Source organism: Molothrus aeneus, chromosome 12, assembly GCF_037042795.1.
Source record: "Molothrus aeneus isolate 106 chromosome 12, BPBGC_Maene_1.0, whole genome shotgun sequence".
Classification (NCBI taxonomy): Eukaryota; Metazoa; Chordata; class Aves; order Passeriformes; family Icteridae; genus Molothrus; species Molothrus aeneus.
In genome coordinates, this window is record NC_089657.1 from 20,469,574 (window position 1) to 20,493,774 (window position 24,201).

The window sequence follows — 24,201 nt, forward strand, 5'->3', positions numbered from 1 at the left end:
AGCTCAGAACCTGACCTTACATGAACTAGGCATGGAGCCAACTGGAAACAAGAACTGGAAACTTGACCAAATACAGGATAGTCCTGTTAGCATACTGCTAATTCCCATGACCCCACTCTTCCCACTGTGGCCTGGTCAGGTGCCCCTCCCCTCAGTGCCCTGCCTGCCCTGGCTTGTGGCCAAAGCCCTTTGCAAATGCGTCTGGAGCAGGAGTCCCAGTTGGACGGGGTTCCACAATTACATGAACAGGGATTTGGGTTGTAAAAGTAGTTGAAGATGTGAACAATAGGAAAAAATCAGGATATGTTGGCTTAGGAAGTGGCAAAGCTTGGAATACTTGAAGAAAAACACAGTTCTGAGGGTTAATCAGACTTTTTGATGCTTCTTGTCACAGATGGTAAGAGGGATTTGTTAGATGCTGATGAGCTATTTAGTCATGTTGCAAGTCTTGTAAATCAGCCTGTATTGAAAACTCTCATCTTCCTCCAAGGATGTTTCAATGAGATTGGAAATGATGTGTGTGAGTGGAGAAGCAACTAATTTGTTGGTATTGGATTTTGGATGAGAGGCCGTGGGGAATATGAAAATGGGAGCTGATTGAGAAAAGAAAAAAATCAACATTGGGAAAGAGCAAAAGGTAGACAGCAGGAGCAGACTGAGAGGGCAGGTGGAGATGAAAATAGCAATTGCTTTAATTGAAGGGATGAGCAGAATTTCTGCTGGTTCTTGTTTTGCTTTAAATGGCTTGGTGTGACTCATGGAATAGCAGAACATCAGAATGGGGGGTTTAAATGTCATGGTTTGATCAGAATCAAAGTGTGTTTACACTGAAATGCAGAATATACTGGGAGAACCCCATTGCAAGTCCAGTTACCATTTTCACTTTGAAGGTAAGGCTCTGCTTTTCCCAGGTTTGACTCAACTGCCTCTGAGAAGAGCACGGAGGGACGAGCTGGTGGTATTTCTCCTGTCCAGTTTCTAACCCTGCCATTAAATGGACCTTTTTGTGTCTCTTTATAAACACTGGTTTTAAGCAAACTGTACTGATGCTGATGCCCTCTCTGGCTCTGCAGATGTGGACGAGTGCCAGACTGGGGTGCACCGGTGTGGAGAGGGGCAGCTGTGCCACAACCTGCCCGGGGGCTATCGCTGTGACTGCAGGATGGGCTATCAGTACGACGCCTTCAGCCGCAGCTGCATCGGTACGTGGGGCAGGGGGGGCTGGCAGCTCACCCTGCCTGAGCCTGGGCCCCACGGCACTGCTCAGCACCACTGCAGTCTGATTGTGCCGTGCTCAGCACCACTGCAGCATGAGTTGTGCCACGCTCAGCACCATTGCAGTCTGATTGTGCCGTGCTCAGCACCACTGCAGTCTGATTGTGCCGTGCTCAGCACCACTGCAGTCTGATTGTGCAGTGCTCAGCACCACTGCAGTCTGATTGTGCCGTGCTCAGCACCACTGCAGTCTGATTGTGCAGTGCTCAGCACCACTGCAGTCTGAGGTGTGCAGTGCTCAGCACCACTGCAGCATGAGTTGTGCCATGCTCAGCACCACTGCAGTCTGAGTTGTGCAGTGCTCAGCACCACTGCAGCCTGATTGTGCCGTGCTCAGCACCACTGCAGTCTGATTGTGCCGTGCTCAGCAGCAGTGCAGCCTGAGGTGTGCAGTGCTCAGCACCACTGCAGCCTGAGGTGTGCCATGCTCAGCACCACTGCAGCCTGAGGTGTGCCATGCTCAGCACCACTGCAGTCCGAGGTGTGTCATGCTCAGCACCACTGCAGCCTGATTGTGCTGTGCTCGGCACCACTGCAGCCTGATTGTGCAGTGCTTGGCACCACTGCAGCCTGAGGTGTGTCATGCTCAGCACCACTGCAATCTGATTGTGCAGTGCTCAGCACCACTGCAGTCTGAGGTGTGCAGTGCTCAGCACCACTGCAGCATGAGTTGTGCCATGCTCAGCACCACTGCAGCCTGAGTTGTGCCATGCTCAGCACCACTGCAGTCTGAGTTGTGCTGTGCAGTGCCTCAGAAGAGGGTGGCATCACCTCCAGAGCTGGGCTGTGCAGCACATCCAGGGCTCTGTCCCTCCCAGCTGGGATTTGGGACCAGGCGCCCTTGGCTTGCCTTAACTGCAGGTTGTCACTTAAGCCATGTGCAGAGTCCTTTCCTGTGGGTTATGCTCTTGCTGCTCTGGGAGTTTGTCTGTCTGAAGGTTCCATCACTGTCCTCCCAAGAGCCATGACACAGCACTTTGTCTTTGGTCCCCCCTGTGCAGCAATTAGAGCTCAGAGTCACACAGCCTCACACAACCCGAGGCTGCGGCACTTCACGCTCTGCAAACCAATCTCTGACACTTTAATAAATACCCTCCTGCACCTCGTTTGCTCGTGTCCCTCAGCTGATTGTGGGTTTCCTTGTTGCTGGCAGACATAAACGAGTGCTGGAACTACCCCGGGCGCCTGTGCCAGCACACGTGTGAGAACACGCCCGGCTCCTACCACTGCTCCTGCTCCTCCGGCTTCCGCCTCTCCTACGACGGCAAGCACTGCGAAGGTACCGCGCTCCTCCGTGAGGAACGACCTGCTCGGGGAACTGGGGGACTTGGGAGGAGGCCTTGAGGTGAAATATAAAGGCAGTAACCTTTGTGTGCTCAGATTTGCAGTCACAGAATCACAGAATCACAGAATGAGGTTGGAAGAGACCTCTAAGATCATCGAGTCCAACCCATGCCCTAACACCTCAGCTAGACTATAACACCAAGTGCCATGTCCAGTCGTTTTCTAAACACATCCAGACATGGTGATTCTACCACCTCCCTGGGAAGAGCATTCCAGTACTTTATTCTTTTGGTGAAAATTTTCTTCCTAATATCCAACTTGTACCTTCCCTGACGTAGCTTGAGGCTGTGTCCTCCAGTTCTGTCAGTGCTGCCTGATGGAAGAGACTGACCCCACCTGACTACAGCCTCCCTTCAGGAAGGTGTAGAGAGCAATAAGGTCACCTCTAAGCCTCCTCTTCTCCAGGCTAAACAGTCCCAGCTCTTTCAAACATTCCTCAAACACTGGAGTTGTCAGATGAGTGTCAGCAAGTTTCTCCTTTTTCTTTCTTTCTTTCCCCATGTACTCTTTGCTTTCCTTTAAGATGACAGGAGAACAGAACAAAGTTAAAACAGGAAACCATTCAAATTTTGATAAAGATGAAACTTGGTAATGACAAAACTTACAAAAAATGACTTTGGATTGAATGGAAAATTTTTGAGTTCTCCATGATTTTTTTAGGGAACAATTACATATTTTAGTGAACTGAAACCTATGAAGTCTGAAACATATGTCTGCATGTGTGTGTGTTTCCATTGGCATATGGAGAAATGAAATTCAGGTACAACAGACATGCTCCAGCTTCTTGGCATTCTGCCTAGGGAGCAGAAAAAATAGGGACAAATTAGTCCTTTCTTAGTCACTGTGACTGGAAGGTAAAGGTTTTCAGGGGCAGGAAAGGGTAGAAGACACTGTTCTGAAGCACTGTGACCATCTCTGTGTGTTTGTTTTTGGATGCAGATGTGAATGAATGTGATAACAGTCCCTGCAGCCAGGAGTGTGCCAATGTTTATGGTTCCTACCAGTGCTACTGCAGGCAAGGCTTCCAGCTGGCTGAAGATGGGCATTCCTGTAAAGGTAAGGTGCTGCCTCACCAGGTCAGGGGCGTGTGTTTATTCCTTGTAGCAGGAAGAACTCTCTGACCCTCAGCAGCCCCTGATGCTGCAGATGATGCCTGAGGATGGTTGTGAGCTACAGCAGCTGCCACAGAGGCTGCCAAAGGTCACTCAGCTACTGCACAGTGCAGTTCAGTGGGTGGAGCACAGCTGTGGGACTGCACAGCCAGGGAGGTTGTTGTAAGGGTTTCATGGGGCCAGAGCTGACTGAAGAAATCAGGTGGGAAGATATTCCTGTATTGCATCAATGAACACGTGCACTGCTGAGTGAAGGTTTGCTCTGACTGCTGCTCATAGTGAATGAGGAGCAGAGTGATCAGAATGGAGAGGAAGGGTTTTACCTCTTTAGCTGAAGTTACCAGCACTGACATGCTGGAGAGTCTCTGTTTAAGGAATGATGAAGCCAACACCCTTCCTAGCACAGGGAAGCCTGGTGAAAAATTCATTGCTGAAAGGGGAGTGAGGCCCTGGCACAGGTTGACCAGAGAGATTTCCCATCCCCAGAGCGTTCAAAGCCAGGCCCAGCCTGGTCTTGTGGAAGGTGTCCCTGCCCATGGCAGGGGGTGGAATGAGCTTTAAGCTCCCTTCCAGCCTAAACCAGTCTGTGATTCTATGATTCTCTCAATTACAGAGGCACCAGAGAGAGAGACAGTGCTTCAAACTCAGACATGCCCCACCCTCATTATTCCTTCCCATGAGTGTGTACTGCTTGCAGCCAGTATTTCTGGGAGCAGGCTGGTGTTCAGCATTTCAGAAAGCACCAAAGAAATGCCAGACCTCCATGGTTGTGCTCACGTTTAGCAATATATTATAAATGTGTCAGGTGAGAGTTTCCTGGTGTCCTGCAGCCTGCCTTTGCAGATCTGTGTTTTGTTTTTTGGTTTGTTTTGTTTGTTTTGTGTGCTGGGCTGTGACTGTGTTCTTTGCACAGACATTGACGAGTGTGCCCAGAGCGCCGGCATCCTCTGCACCTTCCGCTGCGTCAACGTCCCCGGCAGCTACCAGTGCGCCTGTCCTGAGCAGGGCTACACCATGGCAGCCAACGGCAGGACCTGCAGAGGTAACAGCCCTGAGCAGTGGGCCACTCACCCCCTTGCACTGAGCTCAGCCATTACAGCTGCTCAGGCAAACCTCCGTGCTTTGTATCAGTCACTGTTCCAAAGTGAGTCTTCAACAAAGTTGCCAAATATTGGTATCTGCAAAGTCAGTTTTCCTGTGCTAGAAGAAAGTGCTGTGGCAACTCAGGTGTCAGTGTGAGCTAATTGCTTCAATGAATTCCCCAGGAGCCCACTTCATCCCTCAAACTGAGGCACTTGATGACTCACACGAGCTGTGTGTGCACCTTGGAACAGCACTCAATGATCAGGGGTATTAGAGGTGCCAGATGTAGAAATCTGTGGCTGTTTTATGAGTTACAGTTTTCTCCTCCAGAAAACTGGGAGATTAAATGTTGGTGCTGTAATTGAAACTTGGCCATCCAGCACTGTCACCTAAGCTTAATCGTGCTGGCATTAATAAATGTTAGTGAAATGACAAGTACCCTCCCCTCACACACCCCTTTTCCTCAGAATTGTGGAGATGTCTCCTGGGAGTCGGGTGGTTTTCATCTGGTGTGCAGCTGTGTGGTTCTGAGCTGAACCCCCCTTTCCAAACGATGCACTGCCTGTGTAACCTGATGGAGGATATGATTACCTTTAGTCCTCTGCACATTCCTGCAGTCCTTACACCAACTGCCAGGCATTTCCTGCCCTGGCTCTTTCAGGAACCCTTCATGTAATGAAGAATTTGGTTATGTATCTCCTGTGCTTGAATTCTGAGTGCTAATGGCAGTGAATTTTCTCTGTGTAAATCCTGAGCAGCATGAGCATACTTAATCCTGACTGTGGAGCAGTGAAGCAGATGAAATGACAATTAAAATCCTTTAGAAATGTTTTAAAATATTTTCAAATGTGTTTTTAAGTATGATTGCGGTAATATCCATATGCACTTAAATTCTTACATAAAGTTCACCTTTAGAAAACTGCAGCTCCCCTGGATATATCCCCTTTTTGGAGCTCTGCAGGACTGTAGATACAAGTTTGGGCAGATACTGAGGTGTGTCTGAAAATGTGGTCAAAGGAAGGCTGGGTTGGTATTGGCTCTGTTGTTGGCTCCTCTCTGCAGGGAGATAATGTTGGTTCCTCCCAGCTAAAGATCTGGCTCCAGTTGCTCATCATCTGACCAGTTCTGAAGAGTTACTGGTGGAATGTTCCTTGTAGCCTATTTTCAAAAGATGAGTTGTATCTCATGGAGTAGTGGCTCAGCATATGGATCTTTTTTGCAGAAACTGCCTGTGGCGTTTTGCAGCGCAGCCAAAGTGGTACAGGGAGTGCTTTCATGACAATGATTGCAATATGGAAGAAATTTTCTTTTCACCTACGGGCACTGCTGAGAACCAGCAAGGGATTTACTTGACTTTGATTCCTTCCTATTTCCTATTGTATACTTTTCTTTGCAAGACTTTTAAACCAGCCGGTTCAGTATGTGAGATCAGTTCTCATCCCAGGGGAATGGAGGGAGTGGAAGGCTGTGATTTCCCTCTAAGAGTCTTTGCTCTGTGAGAATCGACAGAGCTGCAGGGCCCTACGCAGTCCACATGCCTTGTCTGTTGGAATTTATTTCATTTTAAAGCCTCTGTGCATTGTCTAGACATTTGGGAGTACACAGTGTGACTGCCAGGGCTCTGCCAATGCTTCCTGCTCAGGCTGGATCCTTGTCTCTGCATCTGGCTTTCAGCATTATCAGGCCCATGGCTTGGGCTTGTGGCTATGTGTTATTTAGGTAGCCACATTATTCTTTGGTGTCTATGAGCTTTTAAGTGCTCTTTATTATGTCTTCTGTAATTACATCTCATTATGGGGGGATATTTGTATTTAGGTTTTCCAAACTCTGTGCCTTGTTCTGAAGGGTTGTTCTGAGTTCCCATGTTCCACATCTCCTGGATCCTCTAGGACAGCAGTGACCACTTTGCCTTTGCTTGCTTTAACTCCAGATTTATTTTAGTTGCTCTGCTTTAATCCAGAGCTACCTTCATGCACAGATGCATTCTTCTGGCACAGCCCAGCTTTCTCCAGTCTCAAAAAGTCAGTGAGAAGGTCCTGTTGTCTTTTAGCATGGCTCAATTATATCCTGGTGGGGCTTGTTTATTCCTGAAAAATACTAGGAACTAATTCTTACTTTTGAACTTAGAACCTCTTTTTCTTGTGTTTCTTCTTAGATATCGATGAGTGTGCAATAGGAAGCCACAACTGTTCAGCTGCAGAGACTTGCTACAACATCCAGGGCGGCTTCCGCTGCCTGTCCTTCGAGTGCCCTTCCAACTACAGGAAGGTGTCTGACATGTGAGTATGGCCTTGGGGCAGCACCAGAGCCAGCCCAGTGCCTCTGCTGCTGTGTGGTGCTTAGTTTGTGGGTGGGTGTGGGTGCTCTGAGAAGCTGCTTTGGTACCTGGAGCTCATAAACCTTCCCTATGCAGAATTTGTGTCTGGTTATCCTTCATTCTCTCAAGCCCTAGAGCCCCTGTTTGCCCTCCAGCTGCTGGAACAACAGAAACCAGAGCCTGCAGCTCTCCTTGCAGCTCTAAAATGTCTCTGTTTATAATTATGTTTTAAAGTATGATCTTCTGTGCTGTTTGTATCAGAGCAGGAGCAGCCAGGCTGCTCAGTGCTCCACTTTGACAGTGGGTTTGGGGCTCCCTGCTTAGTACTCACATTGCAGTTCCTCAGGGAGTGCTGAAAGGGAGCAGGATACTGAGCTTGCCAGGCCACAGGATTCTGGGAATGGCACATCCCCAGCTCCTCAGCAGCTGGGGCTCAGAAGCCCCAAAATCTCCCTGCCCATTTTCTGCCTCGGTGGCTGCCAGTGCTTTGGGAACCCATATTTAGTTGCTTATGGCTTAAAACATACTTTTCCTGCCTTACAGAACTGAGCAGCTTTGCCAGTTGAGGAGTTTGTTTCCCAAAGTGTTTTAGGTACCTTTTCAAGGGGTCTCATTGTTATTTTCTTGGAGCAGTGCCCCAGCCCTGCTGATGATGAGCCCCTGGCTCCCTGTCCCGGCTCTGTGCCGTGCAGCCTGGCTCTGGCTGTTCCTGTGGAGCTTCCCCTCGCTCTCCCCAGGCTGTGATCTGTGCCTCGGGCTGTGCTGCTCTCAGCTACACACCCAGAGGTGTCCTGGGCACTGGCAGGGCAGAACAAGCAGCTGCTGATCACACACTGAGGTTTGGGAATGCCGTTTGTCCTGATGGGACTACCTAAAAACAGAGGCCAGACAAAATTAAGAGAATAAAAAGCTGTTATATTTATTGAAGGGCCTTCAAGTACATTTAGGGTAGAAAACCCCCCCCGGGGGCTACACCCAAAATGTGTAGTCAGAGGTTTTTATACTTTTTTTATAAGTTTGGTCCATTTGCATATTGGGGGTTAATCTTCCAATTACAGCTTCAGGTAATGAAGTCATTTACCCCAAGTTTGCTCCCCCCAAACTCACTTTTGTTTCCATCTCTGGGGGCCTGAGGCAGTGAGGTGTCCTTGACTGCCAGGCCCAGAGAGGAATTGTTGTGTCTGCCCAAAATGGGAAAGCTGCAGCTGACACTCTGTATGGAGTTTGGAGTTATACACTAAAGAATTGCAGGATTACAAATGCATGAAAAATATAAAAGCTGAAATCCTAAGGTATTGAAATTAAATCCCAATATTGCCAGATGGAACGTGCCTGGGCTCCTCTGGCCCTTGCTGCTTGACCAGAGGTGGCAGCTGTGGTGGTTTCACCTCAGAGACACCTTTGGCTAAGCTGGATGTGTGGTGGTTTCACCCCAGAGACACCTTTGGCTGGCTGGGTGTGTGGTGGTTTCACCTCAGAGACACCTTTGGCTAAGCTGGGTGTGTGGTGGTTTCACCTCAGAGACACCTTTGGCTAAGCTGGGTGTGTGGTGGTTTCACCTCAGAGACACCTTTGGCTAAGCTGGGTGTGTGGTGGCTTCACCTCAGAGACACCTTTGGCTGGCTGGATGCTGCAGCTGGTGCTTGGGACAAGTCCAGGCTTGCAGGAGCTCAGGTTTAGCTCTGGCAGAGAGGCTTCAAGGCGAGGGGAAGGAAAAGGAGTCGGGTTCTGCTGGAGGGTTTTGATCCAGAGCTTTATTCCTGGCACATGGGCCTCTGAATGCAGCAGCTGCTCCAACAGAACAGAGAACCGCTGTGGTTGCTGTGTCTTTTAACCCCGGGGAGAGGGGCAGGGAAGGGGTAGGGATCCCACCAACCAGGTAACGGGGGGAGTGTCAGGGGACAAATGACACCTGGATGGATGGCCCAATGTCCCCAGGGCTGAGAGGCATCTTTTGAACTTTGCCAATCACACGAAGCCCTTGCTGGAATGCCAAGATTGATGGACAGCACTCAGCAGGGGCCAAAGGAGGGGAAGGGAGAGGTGATTGGCACACCTGGGGAAAGAACCGGGATGACTGAGACAGGCAAATACATCACACCACAACATCAAGGCATCAGTCAGTCCGATCCTTGGCAATGCCCCCAGGTTTTCATGTTTTCCCTGCTGTTCCCTGGCCGCTGAAGGTGCCTCTCTCCTCTCTCCCCAGGAGGTGTGAGCGCATCAACTGCTTCAACTACCTGGAGTGCCAGAACACGCCGGTGCGCATCACCTACTACCAGCTCAACTTCCAGACCAACATCGTGGTGCCCGCGCACATCTTCCGCATCGGGCCCTCGCCCGCCTACGCCGGGGACAGCATCGCGCTCACCATCACCCGCGGCAATGAGGAGGGCTTCTTCAGCACCCGCCGCCTCAACGCCTACACCGGCATCGTCTACCTGCAGCGCCAGGTCAAGGAGCCCAAAGACTTCCTGCTGGATGTGGAAATGAAACTCTGGCGCCAGGGAACCTACACCACTTTTCTTGCCAAAATCTACATTTTCATCACAGCTCATGCCTACTGAAGCCTGCGCTGACGTTGGATTTTATTGGTGCTATGCTCTTTAACTGTTCTACCAAAGCTTAATACCGTTGAACTGGCATTTCATGTATCTAGCCTTTATATTATTTTTCTTTCGTTGCTTTAAACTTTCTTATTGGTTGTGTAAATTAAGTTAATTTTTATCTTTTTATGTTCTGTTTTCCTATGCAATTCTGTACATCATCGTCTGCCAGCAAACAAAGGAAGGGTTAGAAAGGCAGTACAGACCTTGTAATAAATGCTGGAACCTTTTCTTAGCAATTATTTTTAGGTGTAGTCACTTCTGCAGGGTATTGCACTAGAGAGGGAAGGTGTTCATGTGGGAGTACTGGGAAAAAAAACATGGAATGATTTATCTTTCTGACAAAGTTCTGATTTGGTTGGGCCAGTGGCCTCACTGGGGTGTCTCTGCTGAGGTGCTGAGTCCAAGGCCATCCATGGACACTGATGGGGACCCCACCTCCTGCTCCCAGGTTATTTTCCTCCTTCCAACTTTCATAATATGTTGCCTTAAAATATATATAAATAAAAGGAAACTCCACCAGTGAAAAAGCCTATGGATGAATCTTGCTTTAGTAGGAATGCTCATGTGCTGAATATTTGCAAGACCAAGGCCTTGCCAGAATGTTACACTTTAAGGTAAAAGCTCACATTGCCATTTTTAGTAGTTGTCTTTGAAAGTGTTGGTGTTCCTCTGTTCCTCACTCTATAATATGTAAGTGCAGATGTGAAGCTTTGTCATTCTTAAAGGAATGTCCAAATGGAAATAATAAAATAATAATTACTGCTCCTTGTTTAAAAGCTTGGGCATGTCCCTGAGCAATAACTTGCAGTTTTAAATAGACAAAAAAGGGATTTGCTTCTCTGCTTCAGGAAAATGGCTCCAGTGGTGTTGCCAAATGAAATGCCAGTGAAATTGGTGGGTTGTATTTTGCCATTTAGAAAAGAGCACAACCAAAGTTTTGAGCTCGATTTCCTTTGGTTCTTCAGGGAACTGGATGAAGTCCAAAGTTACAGGCCAGATCTGGCAAAGCATAATATAATTGAAGTATTTATTAGAAGTTAGAAATGAATATCAGAACTTCTTTTTGGCTGTTTTTTTTTTCCCTTCCCCAAAAACCTCCAGTGTTGCAATTTTTTGAATTTTCTGAGCTTCCTTTGTTTCAGCTGTAATTATTCTGCAAAATGTTTTAAAGGAAAAACATAGCTACAAGATATGGATGTTTATTTCTCTTCAGTTTAATAATCCTAGAATCCCAGGTTGGATGGGACCTCAAGGATCCAGCCTTTCTTGACAAAACAAAATCCTGTTCTTTTCCACAGTCGATCTTACTTTGATTGATGTGTACACAAAAAGAAATGGAGAAATTGAATCTAACACGTTTTTATGCCATATTCAACAATTTTATTATATTGTAAAAATTGTATCTAAAAGTCTTGTAAGCATCACCTATATGGTGAGAGGTATTCACTGTATCCCCAGGCCAGTCTCTACTACTTTGAGTCACTCCTTTAATTTAGACGTTCTTAAAATAAAGGGCAAATCTTTCTGTATCTGAGACCATAAAATCCCATTAGCAGGGAAAATTTATTTACGTTCCCCAGCTGTAAAACAAGGCCTATCTGTGAGCTTGCCTACATCAAACTTCTCTTTTTTTTTTCCTATAAAAACCATTTAGTAAAAGATCTTCCATCCATCTTTTGTTTTCCATAGTTAACAGTTTTGTAAGCATGTAACAGGGAAGTGCCAGCTGAGAAACACAGGCTTGTGCAATTTGTCATTCCAGTTAATTCCTATCTTACAGCTCCAGGCCTTCCAGATCCATCCTGCACACGTTCAGGGGTGACACATTTCTCCAAGCCCCACTGGGGCACGTCAGGAGTCACCAAAACCCAGAGTTTTCCATCAGCATTAGGATTTGATTGAGCACAAATGATACGCAGGCCTCGACTGTGCTTCTTGTCAGAGAACAAATGGACAAGACATTTGTTACTGGGAGACCTTTTGCTGACTAAAACCAGCCACAGTCAATCATATTAAGGATCTGGCAGTTCTTAGCACCAGCTCTTCATTTTCTAGACAGGTAATTGATGAAGAAAGTTTTAGGGAAGGCTCTGCATACTATTAGAAGGAAAATGTTCTGCTAGGAAGAAGGGTGTCTTCATCTGTAGTTGAGAAATGTTAGAAAGGGTTGCTCAGTGCAGCTGGTCAAAACAAGGGGAAGGATTTCAGGCGATAACTTCACATTCTTCTGCTTCCAGATGAACCAGAGGAGGGTTTAACCTTTTTCCAACCCAAAGAGTTCTCCCTGTCAGTTCAAGAGGGAGCAGGAGCAGCCAGCACTGCACCCTTAGCTCTGCCCTGGGGCAGTCCTGTGGCTGAGCTTGAGCAGCCTCAGCCCCACCCGCAGGGGGATGTGCTTTCATGTGGTGTAAATGGCCTTGAACTGGGATTTTGGTCTCCTTCAACTGGTCCAGCTCCCAAAGGCCCAGTCCCCATCTCCAGGAATGCTCTTTCCCTTTATTTGGCTGGGTAACCTGTCTGTGTGTCTATGTGCACAGGAGGTCTCAGTGGAAAGACTTCAGGCCTGGGCTGTATTTCTTTTTCTTTTCTTTTGAGTAGGTTTCATTTATTCCCTTTGCTCTTTTGTGGCCCCCCCACCCCTTGCCTGGTTGAGGTGAATTAAGAGCAGCTACACAAGAGCTGTGCAAGCTGATAAACTCGTGAGGAAGACAACAGCTGCAAACCTCATAAAGAATTACAGCTGACTTGGGGCATCTGTTCTATATGTGTGAAAACTCAGATTATTGGTGTGTTCCCCAGGATGGAAATGGCCTTGCTGTGACCTGCCTGAGCAAGGCCTGCTCTGCTCTGCTCAGCTTTACTTGCTCCTGCCTCGATAAAATCTGACCTCTCTGCACTCTGCTGTTGTATTCCTTGGGAGATCCAGTGATCCCAGAGACTGAGCAAGATCAAATGAGCTGTTGGAAAGAAGAAGAAATGTTCCTCTGTGTGTTTGCTGGAAATTCGAGTGGGTCTATTCCAGAAAGAAGCATCAGGTTTTATTTGGACTGGAATGTACATAACAGAGTTGAAATAGCAGAACACGGGTGAGAGAGATGTTTTTACCTCGAATTTTAAATTGTTCCCTTTCTGGAGCAGGGAGGAAGTGCTTTACAATGTCTTTGTGTGTAAATACATGTCTGTGGGTCACTGCAGGTGCTGGCAGCCTGTGCCAGCATTCCTGTGTGAGCCTGGGGCAGGGAAAGGCCTTGGATGGCTCAGCCTGGGCCTCGCTCCTTCTCCTCACACTGGGGGATCAGAGCAGGGGAGGGACCTGTTAGTGGGCCCAAAGTTTTACATTTCTTCCAAGATATCCCAAACAGACTTTCATTCTCTGTTATTTCTCTATACCAGCTATTCAGTCGCGTATATAAATTCTATCAGATTCAGGAGAGGAATAAATTTCAGACAGATTTTATAGCAAAAAGTTGTAATAAGGGCCATTTTGCAATATCTCCTCAACTTCAGAGCATGAGAGCCTCTTGTGCAAAGGTCCCAGTGCCTTTGTCAGCTGAGGGCATCTTGGAGAGTGAGGGCAGGGCTGACCCCTCTCCACCCCTGTTCCATTGGGCAGCCCCTGGCACACCTTTGGTAGACCCTGGCTGTGGGGGGCATGCACACATTGTCCTTTTGTGTTCCTCTGTGTCCTTCTGCAGACCTGCCTCACACCTAGGGAGATGATTTTCCCATTCATTTGCCTTTTTTTGCCTTTGTCTTTCTTTTGCTCCCACCCATGCCAGGGGAAGAGAAAGTTCCAGCTGTGGAGAATTAGGATTGTGGAGTAAAAATAGATTTTGAGGTCAAATAAAAAGTGTCTTCACACTTCCAGTGTTCTCTGCATTACAGAGACACTCATTTTGAAGTGGCTACTGAAAAGCAGGATTTAATTATATCTGGTTTCAATGATGTGAAGCTGAAGTCACAAACTCGAGCCTTTTGTCTTTTAAAGCACAGTTTTTTCTCTTGCACGTTCTCTTCCTATAAGCTGAGGCTCCTGTTAGTTTGGGGTTAAAAATGACAACATCTGCAGTGAATTTTCCCTTTTTAGCAAGGGCTGGAGAGGAAGAGGATGCCATTGTGGTGCCTGCCCTACACGCTGTGACCGGAGGGGTGGGACGAGAGCCTTTGTACATCAGTGAGTTCTTGTGTGGCAGCCAAGGATTGTGTTCAGTGCATAAATGCACAGCAGGACGTTTGGAACATGGGATGGTGCCGTGGTGGTGGGATGGAGGGGCTGAACTGGTGATGCTGGGGCTAGGCTGCAGCAGAAGGGTCTCTGATCTCACTGCCCCATGGGACATAAACCCAGGCTCACTCTGGGTGAAGAATTGGTCTCAGGTGAGGTGCCTTGTGCTTACATGTGACCCAGAGTCTGGTTAGTGAGCCCAGAATGTTGAGAAGGGAAATTAAATTAGTTCTGTGCAAGGTTCATGAGATTTGGTTCATTGCTAATAGTCTGTAACTCGAGCACTCAACCTCCCGAGGAAGTGCTGAGTTTCTGAAGAGAAACACTGATTATGGAAAGGCCATCTGAAGGAGTCAGAGCTTCTCCCAATAGAACAAGTGTGGAATGCTGTCCTTTCTGGGGAAGGGTGGAGGGGGACAGATGTAAAATCTAATTTTATTCAGGAATAATAGTCCAGTGTGCAAAGCACTAAACTCTCCTCTGTGCCACCATTACTAGAAAGGAGTTGTGGAACATATTAGCAACACCAGTTGATCCAATGTAAGGAAAATGCATCCCAAAAGGAGACATGAATGCCCTGAGGGAATGGGAGGGAGGAGATGCCTTTCTCTCTGTCAATGAGGGCCCCTGACAGCAGCACAGACTGCACTGGGCTCCGCTCCAGGGAGGGATTTTGGCTGACTCTGATTGCAGAGTTACTGGTTGCAGCCAGATGCACCATAGAAGGGGATAGATCCTCCCCAGCACTGATTGCCAGGAGGAAAATGTATGTGGAATACTTTCAGTATGGAAAAAAAGCTGATAATCTTTGATGAAGGACACCTGAGGTGGAACAGCGCCATTGCTGGAGTCTGAGTGAACCATGGAACATGGAGGCTGAACAAATCCCACTGGGGTTGGTTCCCTTCTCCCAAGGATTTCCCACAGCAGACACCAGAGGTGGTGCTGGTGGCTGAGGGCTGAGGCTGAGTTTGTTCTCAGGTGCCACAAACCTGCAGCTGTGCTGGGCTGAGCTGGGTGCCACCAGCACCTCCTGCTAACTGCAGGAGCTCTACAAACAAACAGCAAAAACCCCAACCTCAATCACCTCAAAAATAATGCTTGCTGAAGAAAAGACTTAATATTCTTGAGAAAGAGTTTTCCACAGGTTCCAAGCAGCTGTTGATGCAGAGCTCCATTGAAGTGGATGGGCTGGGTGAAGGCACAGCTTTAATCATAACTTAATTTTCCCCTGGGGACAGGAACAGACACACAAATGACATGTGCTGCTATCATTGCCTGAATCACATCTGGAAGCTGCTGACATAAATAATGATGAAGGCCATTTAAAAACGTGATTACTCCATGTAAGTACCTGAATTTTCTTTCAAAAACATATGTTTGCACTAGGAAATGAAGTGCTCAGAGGAGGGTGAAGGCCAGGCCTCCAGTGTGGGAGGACACCAAAGCCAAGAGGCAGGGTAAGAGCTGCCAGAATGCAATGTCAGGCTCCCCAGCCTTCAGCCAGCCTTGACCCCTGCGTGGAGGGGGTGTTGGAGCAGCTTGGGTGTTGGTGGTTGGACTTCAGGAGGTTTTCCCTGTTTTTACTGGCTTGGGTAGAGAGGGAGGCTGTGGGTGTTCACAGCTCTGCCATGGGTGTGTTGAGCATTATCATCTGCACCTCACCTGGGTAGTCCAAGTCCCTTGGCAGGTAGTGCAGAGTTGGTTTTCCATGAAGTGTGACCTTCTCAGGACTCTGAAAGCTCTCACCATCCTCACTTCCCAGCCTCCCCACCCTTGGAAATCCAGGAGTTCTCAGTTTATTTGGTAACTTTGGTACCTTTAACCCCTAACAATCTCCACCTCTTTTTCTCAGGAATTCCATTTGCATCCTGTCCTTTCTGCAGCTGCTTCCTGTGGGTTCTCTTGCTTTTACCCCACTGCCAGGAGATCTTTGTTTCATCACTTCTCTCTCCTTTAAAAGAGCACAGCTCAGAAAGAGAAACGTCCACCCTTCTTTATGCCTGAGAGCCTGCACCAGCATGAGGAGTTCACTGCCCTGCTGAGCCTCTGAGCTGCCAGGCCAGATCCTGAGCAATGATATTATTCTAAACTACACCATGGCTTTAAACTGCAGCCTTGCAGGTTTGGAAGGCAACTGCTCTGTACCTTTGGGATTCCAGGGTGTGTTGTTGAATGAGTGCCCTGGGAAATCATTAATAAAGGATGATTTGTATTTCCACAAATTCCACTCTTTGTTTTTATTTTTTTAAGGCATTATGTTTTGTTCTTTCTTGGAGTGTTTTTGTAGAAATGTAGAGTTTAATGTTCAATATTTGCTCCCATGTGTTCGTTTTTGAGAGGGTATTGGGATTTTCAGCTTATGTCCTTCAGCATCATCTCCCCCCAGGGAACAATCTGGGGCAGGGCAGGGGCACTGCTCTGGTGCTGTCTGGCCCAGCCACAGCTGGTGCTGGAGTGGTTCAGTCAGTTTTGGGCCCATTGTTATTGCAGAGCTGCTTGGGTTTATTCTGGTGTGTTTGGTGGTGCTATCGCTGACTGGAACAGTGGCAGTGGAGATGTTCATGGAAATACACAAAAACCAGAGAAATGGCAGAGGGATTTGTTCTCTCTCATGTGCTGGCACTGGAAGACTTTGAAGAACAGGCTTCAAGAGCAGTTGTTACCTGCACACACCATTTTCCCAAACCTGTCAGTGATGTATTTATCCCTCCCCCCATGACAATAACTCAGTTGTTTTGTAGGTTGGTGTACCAGGCAGGACAAGACATTTCCAAATGCACATCCCAGTGTTTCATCATCTCTGCTGTACATTGCAGCCATATCTGCACAATCAATAATGCAGAGATTTGCAGGCTCATTTTCTTTCAATGCTGATCTAATTAGTTAATAAAATAATAGTCTCTCCCCTACCTCCTCCTACTTGTTTCCCCCTCGTTTCTCATCTTAGCCACTAAAGAAATATTTCCTCTGTTCTCACAAAAGGAATGCATTTACTCTTGCCACAGCAGTTCAAAGATACCAAGAATATATTTTCCTTATGCTGGTAATTGCTTTTCTTGGTCATTAGTTGATCAAAGTGGAGGAAATAGAGCGGGGGCAGTCAGACTAAATAATGGATTTGGAGTAGAACTGGGACTGGAGCTTTCTTGGGGTTTTTCTTTTGTTTACAAAGTGCTGAGTTATTCAGTCTGTGCACAGGGGTGCCTCCCTGGTACATGGGGAGTAACTGTGGATCACTGAGGTGGTTCCTCCATGGTGTAAATCAGGCACCAGCTGCTCCACGTTGTTCCTCCAGACTCTGAAGGAGCTCATAGCTCCAACACAGGTTTGTCTCACAAGCAAACTGAGCAAACTGAGGAAAGCCTTTTCTTTTCACCTGTCCAGCAAAATATGCAGGTGCTGAGAAAAAAAATGGAAAACGGGATTTGGTGCTTGAGGTTTTTTTTTTTAATTTTTTTAGAAAGGTAAAAGTTAAGATTGTTCTTCCATGCTTTCTGGCACTGTTCTTGTTTGGAAAGCTTGTGTGGAACGTGAAAATGAAACTTTGGATTAGCATGAACATTTTAAGGTCTTTCATCAAGTCTCTTGCACTTACTGTCAATGTATTTCATCATTGTGGCTCTTTAATGAGATTTGGCTGGTGCTGGCGAGACAGACAGTCAGAAGTTCACTTTTGCTTCATTTGGGTTTTTTGTGGGTGTTTTTTCCCCCGCCTGTGTCCGGCCCCGTGAGCTTTGGTGGATTTGCTTGGAGACAAACCAGTTTCTAGATTTCTCCTTATTTGGAACAAGTGCCCTTATCACTGCTGCCAAGAATATCCCGGGCTGAGTGGCAAAGGGCCAGGACTCGCCGCAATCACTCGGAGGGCTGGAATTCTCAGGAAAACTGGGGCTGGCACGGTCACTGCCACAGGAGGGAAGGTGTTGGATACGCTGGATGTGTCTCATGAACACCATCTTCACAGAAACACTGGTGTCTTTGGTAATCCTCCCTTTATAACTGGATGCTGAGGTCAAAGATAATTTATTTTAAACAAAGTTTGGGGTTTTTCACAGTGAAAGTCTACTTGCTTACTCAGTGGCATTTAATCATCTCAAGATCCATAATACACATAAAAAGTCTGAGAAATATGGAAGGTGGGTGCCCTAATTTGCTTTTTATTCCTCAGAATAATTTACTGGAATATACTCAATAAGGATTTTTATGAGCTTCCAGGGGAAATTGCTACTGTCCTGCATTCTTGTAATGAAGGACGATCCTGGAAACAACAAACAACTCCTTGACTTGGAACAAAAGGGGAAAAGTGTCTGAAATTGTCAGTATGTGTTTACTGGAAGAGAAGGTGTCATTTGGTAGTGTTAATGATTCAAGATAGTTCCGTGTTTTACTTTGAGTGTGGAGGAAGTTTGTTTTGAAGACCTGACTCAATTTCAGTTGGGTTTAGTATGTGTGTGACCTGCTTTTGCATGTATGAACAATATTCCCTATGGATATCCTGGGAAAGCACCGGGCAAAATCACATCTGATGTTACTTCTGACATCAACAAACTCATAACAGGGATGAAAGTAATGCAGTATTTCTACTTCAAAAAGAGGAAAAGCAGAAACACCTGGGAAAAGCTTAGATGATCTTGGATTTCCTTGGTGTGTGGAAGGATGGCAGGGGTAGACAAATTGCTCCCTGGGATTGTTCACCTGATCATTGTTAGTTTGCCAGAGAGGACCACCATAAATATAGGAACCACACACAAAGGGAAACAAAGTGGGGGGAAGGGGAAAATGGAGGGGAGGGTCACAGATGGAAAAATTAAGACATTCTTTTAAATGGAATTGGTAAAAGCAACAACTGAATGAGCTGCAGTGATCCCAGCCCTGCTGTCAGCTAATGCTGGCAGGCATAATAAATGTTTAAAATCGGCCTTAACAGTGCAAAACTTTAGGACTCTGCACCAATAAACAGAACTGTTCATAATGTACTTTTAATTAGTACCCATCAGGGAAGTAGCACACCTCCAGACATTTCCACACCCTCTGCCATGCCCACGTTTTCCAGACACAGCCAGGAGCAATGCACACCCATAGCAGGGACAATGCACACCCACAGCAGGGGCAATGCACACCCACAGCAATGCACACCCACAGCAGGGGCAATGCACACCCATAGCAGGGACAATGCACACCCACAGCAATGCACACCCACAGCAATGCACACCCACAGCAGGAGCAATGCACACCCATAGCAGGGGCAATGCACACCCACAGCAGGGGCAATGCACACCCACAGCAATGCACACCCACAGCAGGGGCAATGCACACCCATAGCAGGGACAATGCACACCCACAGCAGGGGCAATGCACACCCACAGCAATGCACACCCACAGCAGGGGCAATGCACACCCACAGCAATGCACACCCAGAGCAAGCCTGAACCGTCCCCCACGCACGCGGAGCCCCATGCGGGACACTGTGACAGACAAGGCCTCAGAGGCCTCCCCAGGAAGGGTTGAAAAGCTCCATTTTAGGAGCTCCCTGCCTGGAATCACATTCCCCTGTGGACCAGGGGATGCAGCTCAGGTCTGGGCTCTTGGTGAGGTGAGTCCTGGACTCAGGTGAAGTCCTGGCAGTGTGGCATGAGAGCGGCTCAAAAATGGAGCCAAGCAGAACTCAGCCTGGCTGGAGGCTGGCAGGAACAGAAGGGAGGGATATTTTTGAGTTTCTGGGAGCAGGGCTCTGACGGGGGAGCAGGCTGGCTCTGGTGCTGCGGAACAGGCTGACATAATGCTGAGGGAAGGAGCCAGCAGAGTGGGTGGATGGTGCTGGTGCCACGTGCATGAGCGTGGCTGGCACATGGCTGTGAGCCACAAGGACAAGGAGACAAACGCTGGGCTGCCCCTCCTGTGCCTGGCAGGAGGCTTGGGTCTCCCCTGGGAATGCAGGTGTTTGTCTGGGACCTGTCCCCTGTGTTTGGGTGGTGGCTGTGCTGGCACAGAGGCCAGCCCAGAACTGGAAACTGATCCCTGTTCCTTCTCTCCATGGATGCTGAGGTCTCCAGGCACAACCTGAGCAGTGTGTAAATGGATTTCTGGGGATGTAAATTGTACCTGTGCTCACTGTAAGGCCAACTCGTCCTGGCAGAAAGCTGCAAAATGGTTTGGGTATAAAAGGTGCCTTGTTGGCTGTCACAATGAGGGGAGACAGCACAGCACTCGTGGTTTGTGCAGCAGAGACTTTATTGGTTTGCACAGCTCTCACACACCCTATTCAAAATACTCCACGTTCAAACCTGCTTGGCTATGACTGGTTACCACCAGCTCACTGACCAACAGCTGCCTGCATTCTTGTCAAGGGCTGGCTCTCCAAACCCCTCCTCCTTTTATGGCACTCACAGTCCAGCTGTGTGCTCTCACAGCTCCCCCTTTTCTATTTTAAAATATAAAAGCCATGTTTATTATCTCTCTGTGGGGCCCTTTGCAGAAAGGACAACAAACACAGTACAAGGAGAATGAAATTCTTCACTAAACTGACAAACCTAATCTTTCTAGCTATTGGTGTGTCCCATCAATTTTTTACTATCATGTCCAGGAGCTATCAAAGGTACAATGTTGCTGCCTGGCATGCTGCCAGCTAAATACTTAAAACTTACAACTTGAATGTTACAAACAAACAAACCAACTTAAAAACTATTAGAGGTAATATTTGACACTGTCAGAGGGAGCATTTCTTTTTGCTGGTAATGTCCTTAAAGTGTCTGACTCTTGAGGTCCAGGTGAAGTCACAGGCGAGTTGTCATTCCAAAGGTCTGGGGTTTCCATCCAGCTGGTGCAGAGGGTTGTTACCATTGGATACCAGTGTCTGTGGGAATACACACACACCCTGCCCTGAGTGACAAGGTCCTGTACCAGTACCTTCAGTTTAGGTAACTGGGCATCACTAGAGGACTGTAATGACAAAAAATTATTTAAGATGACAGGGTTTATTTAAATGAGTAGACTCTCAATTTCTCTCAGTTGTCTTACTTCTTTTTTGGCACTGCCTTCTTTACCTTGGCCGCTTTGGGTTTGACTGCCTTAGGCTTGGCTGCTTTGGGCTTCACTTCTTTTGCCTTAGCTGGGTTCTTCACTGCCTCCTTGGCGTGGCCTGCCCATGCGGCTCCCTTGAGACTCTTGGCTGCTTTCTTGGCTGCTGTGGCTGCTGGCTTCTTTGCCTTCTTGGGGCTCTTCTTCACCATCTTGGCCTTCTTGTGGCTCTTCTTCACCATCGCCACTTTCTTGGGCTTCTTGGCAGGGTCTGTGGGCTTCTTGGCTGCTGGGTTCTTGGGTTTGGCAGCTGTCCTTTTCTTTGTTGCCTTTTCTTTTGTCTCACCCGTCTTCTTGTTCAGCTTAAAAGAGCCAGAGGCCCCAGTGCCCTTGGTCTGCACCAGGGCTCCATTGCTGGCAAAGCTCTTGGGCCCCAGCTTGATGTGGCTCTTGTTCTCCTCCTCGTCACAGCCATCGGCAGCCAGCGCCTTCCTGAGCATGGCCAGGGAGAGCTCCTTGTGCTCCTTGGGGGCAGACACGGCCCTGGTGAGCAGCTCGGTGACGCTGGGCCCTGCGGTCTCGCGGGCCTTGGAGCCACTCGCTGCTGCCTTCATCTTCCTGGTCCAACATCGTGCTGGCCTTCATCCGTGACCCAGGGAATCCACTGCAGCTGCCTGCCTGTGCTCTCCTCAGGCACTGGCTCCTGTGGCCAAACCTGCCTCCTTTTATGATGTGTACAGTCCAGCTCTGCGCTGTCACAGCTGCCCAAAAGGCCGCCCAGCCCTCCCTTCTGCCTGCAGGAAAACCATGGTGGGAATTCCCTGGGAGGGCTGGTTTGGCTTTAGCCCTGCCTGGGGCTGCTCTGTCCAAAGGACAGCGGGATGGGCACCTCCTTGGGAAAGGAGCAAGGCTTAATTCCATGTGCTGGTAGGGATGTGGTGTGACTGGGCAAACCAGCTAACTCTACCTTTCGTCTGTCGCCCTGTTTTTTAAGTTTTTCTAAGCCTTCTGATGTTTATATTCTTGTAACAAACTTTCTCACACACTTTATGTAAATATTTTACTGTTTTGCATTCTTTTATGGAGCAGCAGAAATTTGATGGACTGTTGGTTTGTCCAGTGTCGTTGGAGAGGTGGCACTGTCACCCTCCAATCCACTGTCACTTTTGGAAAACCATAAATGTTGGAGTCAGAAATTAAACTTCCCTCTTTTTTACCTTGAAGAGCTGCGTGTCCACATTGTTTTATTTCGTGTCTTATAGCGACATTCTTCCCTCTCAAAAATGGGGATTATACCATCCCTTATCCACAGTACAGGAACAAAAAGCCTGATTGTTTTTTTGTACACTTCTAATAAAAATAAATGCTACCTAAACATCTACAATATGAGTTTAGGGTATTTCCTGTTTGCTTTATTTTTTTCTTATTTCTTTTTAGAAAGAACTCAAACTAATTTTGCTACACCCACCAACTCTTTTTTTCTTAACTCTTTTTTCTTCCAAGTAAAAGATTTTTCTTAAGAATTATAGACTAATTTTACTGTACACATATTGCACTGAAACAACTGGTAACTTTTTCTTGTGCCTACTCATAGAGCTGGCTCCTATAAATAGTATTTCACATGGCAGGCATATAATACCCATGCTCTGTGGTCTCTGCCAACAGTTTGAGGTATGGAAATGAGGTTAATATTAATCTAAAAGACATATTTTATTTGGAAACCCTCTTCTGCCTTTTCCCACGTTGCTGTGGGAGAGGTGGGAAGCAGAGATGGACAGCAGTTTCATCCCTGGGAACAGATGGAAGGTGCAAAGCAGACATCTTCAAGAAGAGCTGACATTTTAAGCACTATAGAGTCTGCAGGGAGAGATAATATCGTTCCTGAGACATAATGATATACTTGGAAGAGCAGACAAGCTTTACAGCATGCAAACTGAAAAAGCATTTTGAGCCTGAATGTTTATTTCTTTTTATCATTCTATCCCTATGTGCAATAAAGATGTTATCTCCTCCTTCAAATCTTGTCTTGCTTGTATCCCAAGATATTCATGTCCAAAATTATATCCAAAAGATATTCATGTCCAAAATTATATCAGATTTGACTTTCCAACTTGCTTTCCCATCCTTGATATTGATGTCTGCATCTTCCCACCTTCAAGGCAATGCTGCATGTCCTGGCCATGTGACACAGGATAAAGAGAGCAAGGGTTTATTTTTTATTTGCTGTCTTCATTGCTTTTACTGATGAATGTTTATTTATCCATCAAGTCAGAATAAGCAGTCATTTGCACTGGATCCTAATTTCAATTATGGATAACTTAAGTACTTGAGTAGTAATGTCATTGTTTGTTATTAGGTTTTAAGTAACAGACATGAGTAAATAATAAGACAATATAAATATAAATCTATTTAATTATCTGAGCCTTAAATGCCAGGCAATAATACCTAATCTAAAAAAAGAAACCCATGTGAATTACTAACATCAGAGAGACTTCAGAAAGAATCTGTCTCTTATTAAATTTAAGTGGGTCAAATCCTGCAGCTCCTCAGTGCAGGGGAGAGGTTTGTTCAAGGATTTTAATGGACTACACCATGATAAATGATGACAGAGGGGGTGATAAATGCAATGTGTTGCTCATTAGGACAGGCAGAGATGGGCTGGTAAATGATGGGTACAGATCTAATGATTTATTTGCAGAAGTACTGAGAAATATTCAAGCCCTAACTTAAGCTGTACATTGGGATGATTCTAAGTGAGTTTCTGCAAAACTTGAGTCTCAGGGAGTTGAATCTTACATTATTTGTCTTCTATATAAGCAGAAATAATAGTAATAAGGAATTAAAATGTGTATCCTAAGAGATTGATTGAAATTACAACTTCAGGGATTTTCTTCATCAAAAACTGGCAGGAAGAATTTAGTGCTGGCTGGATGTTTTCCATTAATTTCTGAAGAGCTCACCTTTAGCTGAAGCATTAATAGGGAGTAAAGTGAAAAACTGACAAAAGCCTTCAGTGTTTCCTGGGTTTCAGCACTTTGAGTTGATCCTGTGGCAGCCCTGGGCCCAGCCTGTTGTGCTGTGCAGCTCAGATGAGCTTCCCTGGATCACCAGGACCCTACGGCACCATCCCTGCTCCAGAGTTTCCTCCCTCCCTGTTTGAAATGGAAGGAATAACAACCCATGAAAACATTGCCTGTGCTCCTGCAGCAGCACAGG

General features: G+C 47.0%; 2 protein-coding genes across 2 annotated transcripts in view; one reads left to right on the forward strand and one right to left on the reverse strand.

Moving 5' to 3' along the window:
- Positions 1–10,249, forward strand: part of FBLN2 (fibulin 2) — a 69,739-nt gene extending 59,490 nt beyond the window's left edge. The window contains exons 11-16 of the mRNA XM_066558106.1: positions 1,074–1,202; positions 2,429–2,554; positions 3,559–3,675; positions 4,645–4,773; positions 6,970–7,093; positions 9,341–10,249. Coding sequence (XP_066414203.1) covers positions 1,074–1,202; positions 2,429–2,554; positions 3,559–3,675; positions 4,645–4,773; positions 6,970–7,093; positions 9,341–9,698 — 983 coding nt within the window. The 3' untranslated portion in view covers positions 9,699–10,249. The remainder of the gene's footprint in view (positions 1–1,073; positions 1,203–2,428; positions 2,555–3,558; positions 3,676–4,644; positions 4,774–6,969; positions 7,094–9,340) is intronic.
- A 10,732-nt stretch (positions 10,250–20,981) lies between these two features.
- LOC136561524 (histone H1-like) overlaps positions 20,982–24,201 on the reverse strand; it is an 88,189-nt gene continuing 84,969 nt past the window's right edge. Inside the window, exon 2 of the mRNA XM_066557861.1 lies at positions 20,982–21,603. Coding sequence (XP_066413958.1) covers positions 20,982–21,603 — 622 coding nt within the window. The remainder of the gene's footprint in view (positions 21,604–24,201) is intronic.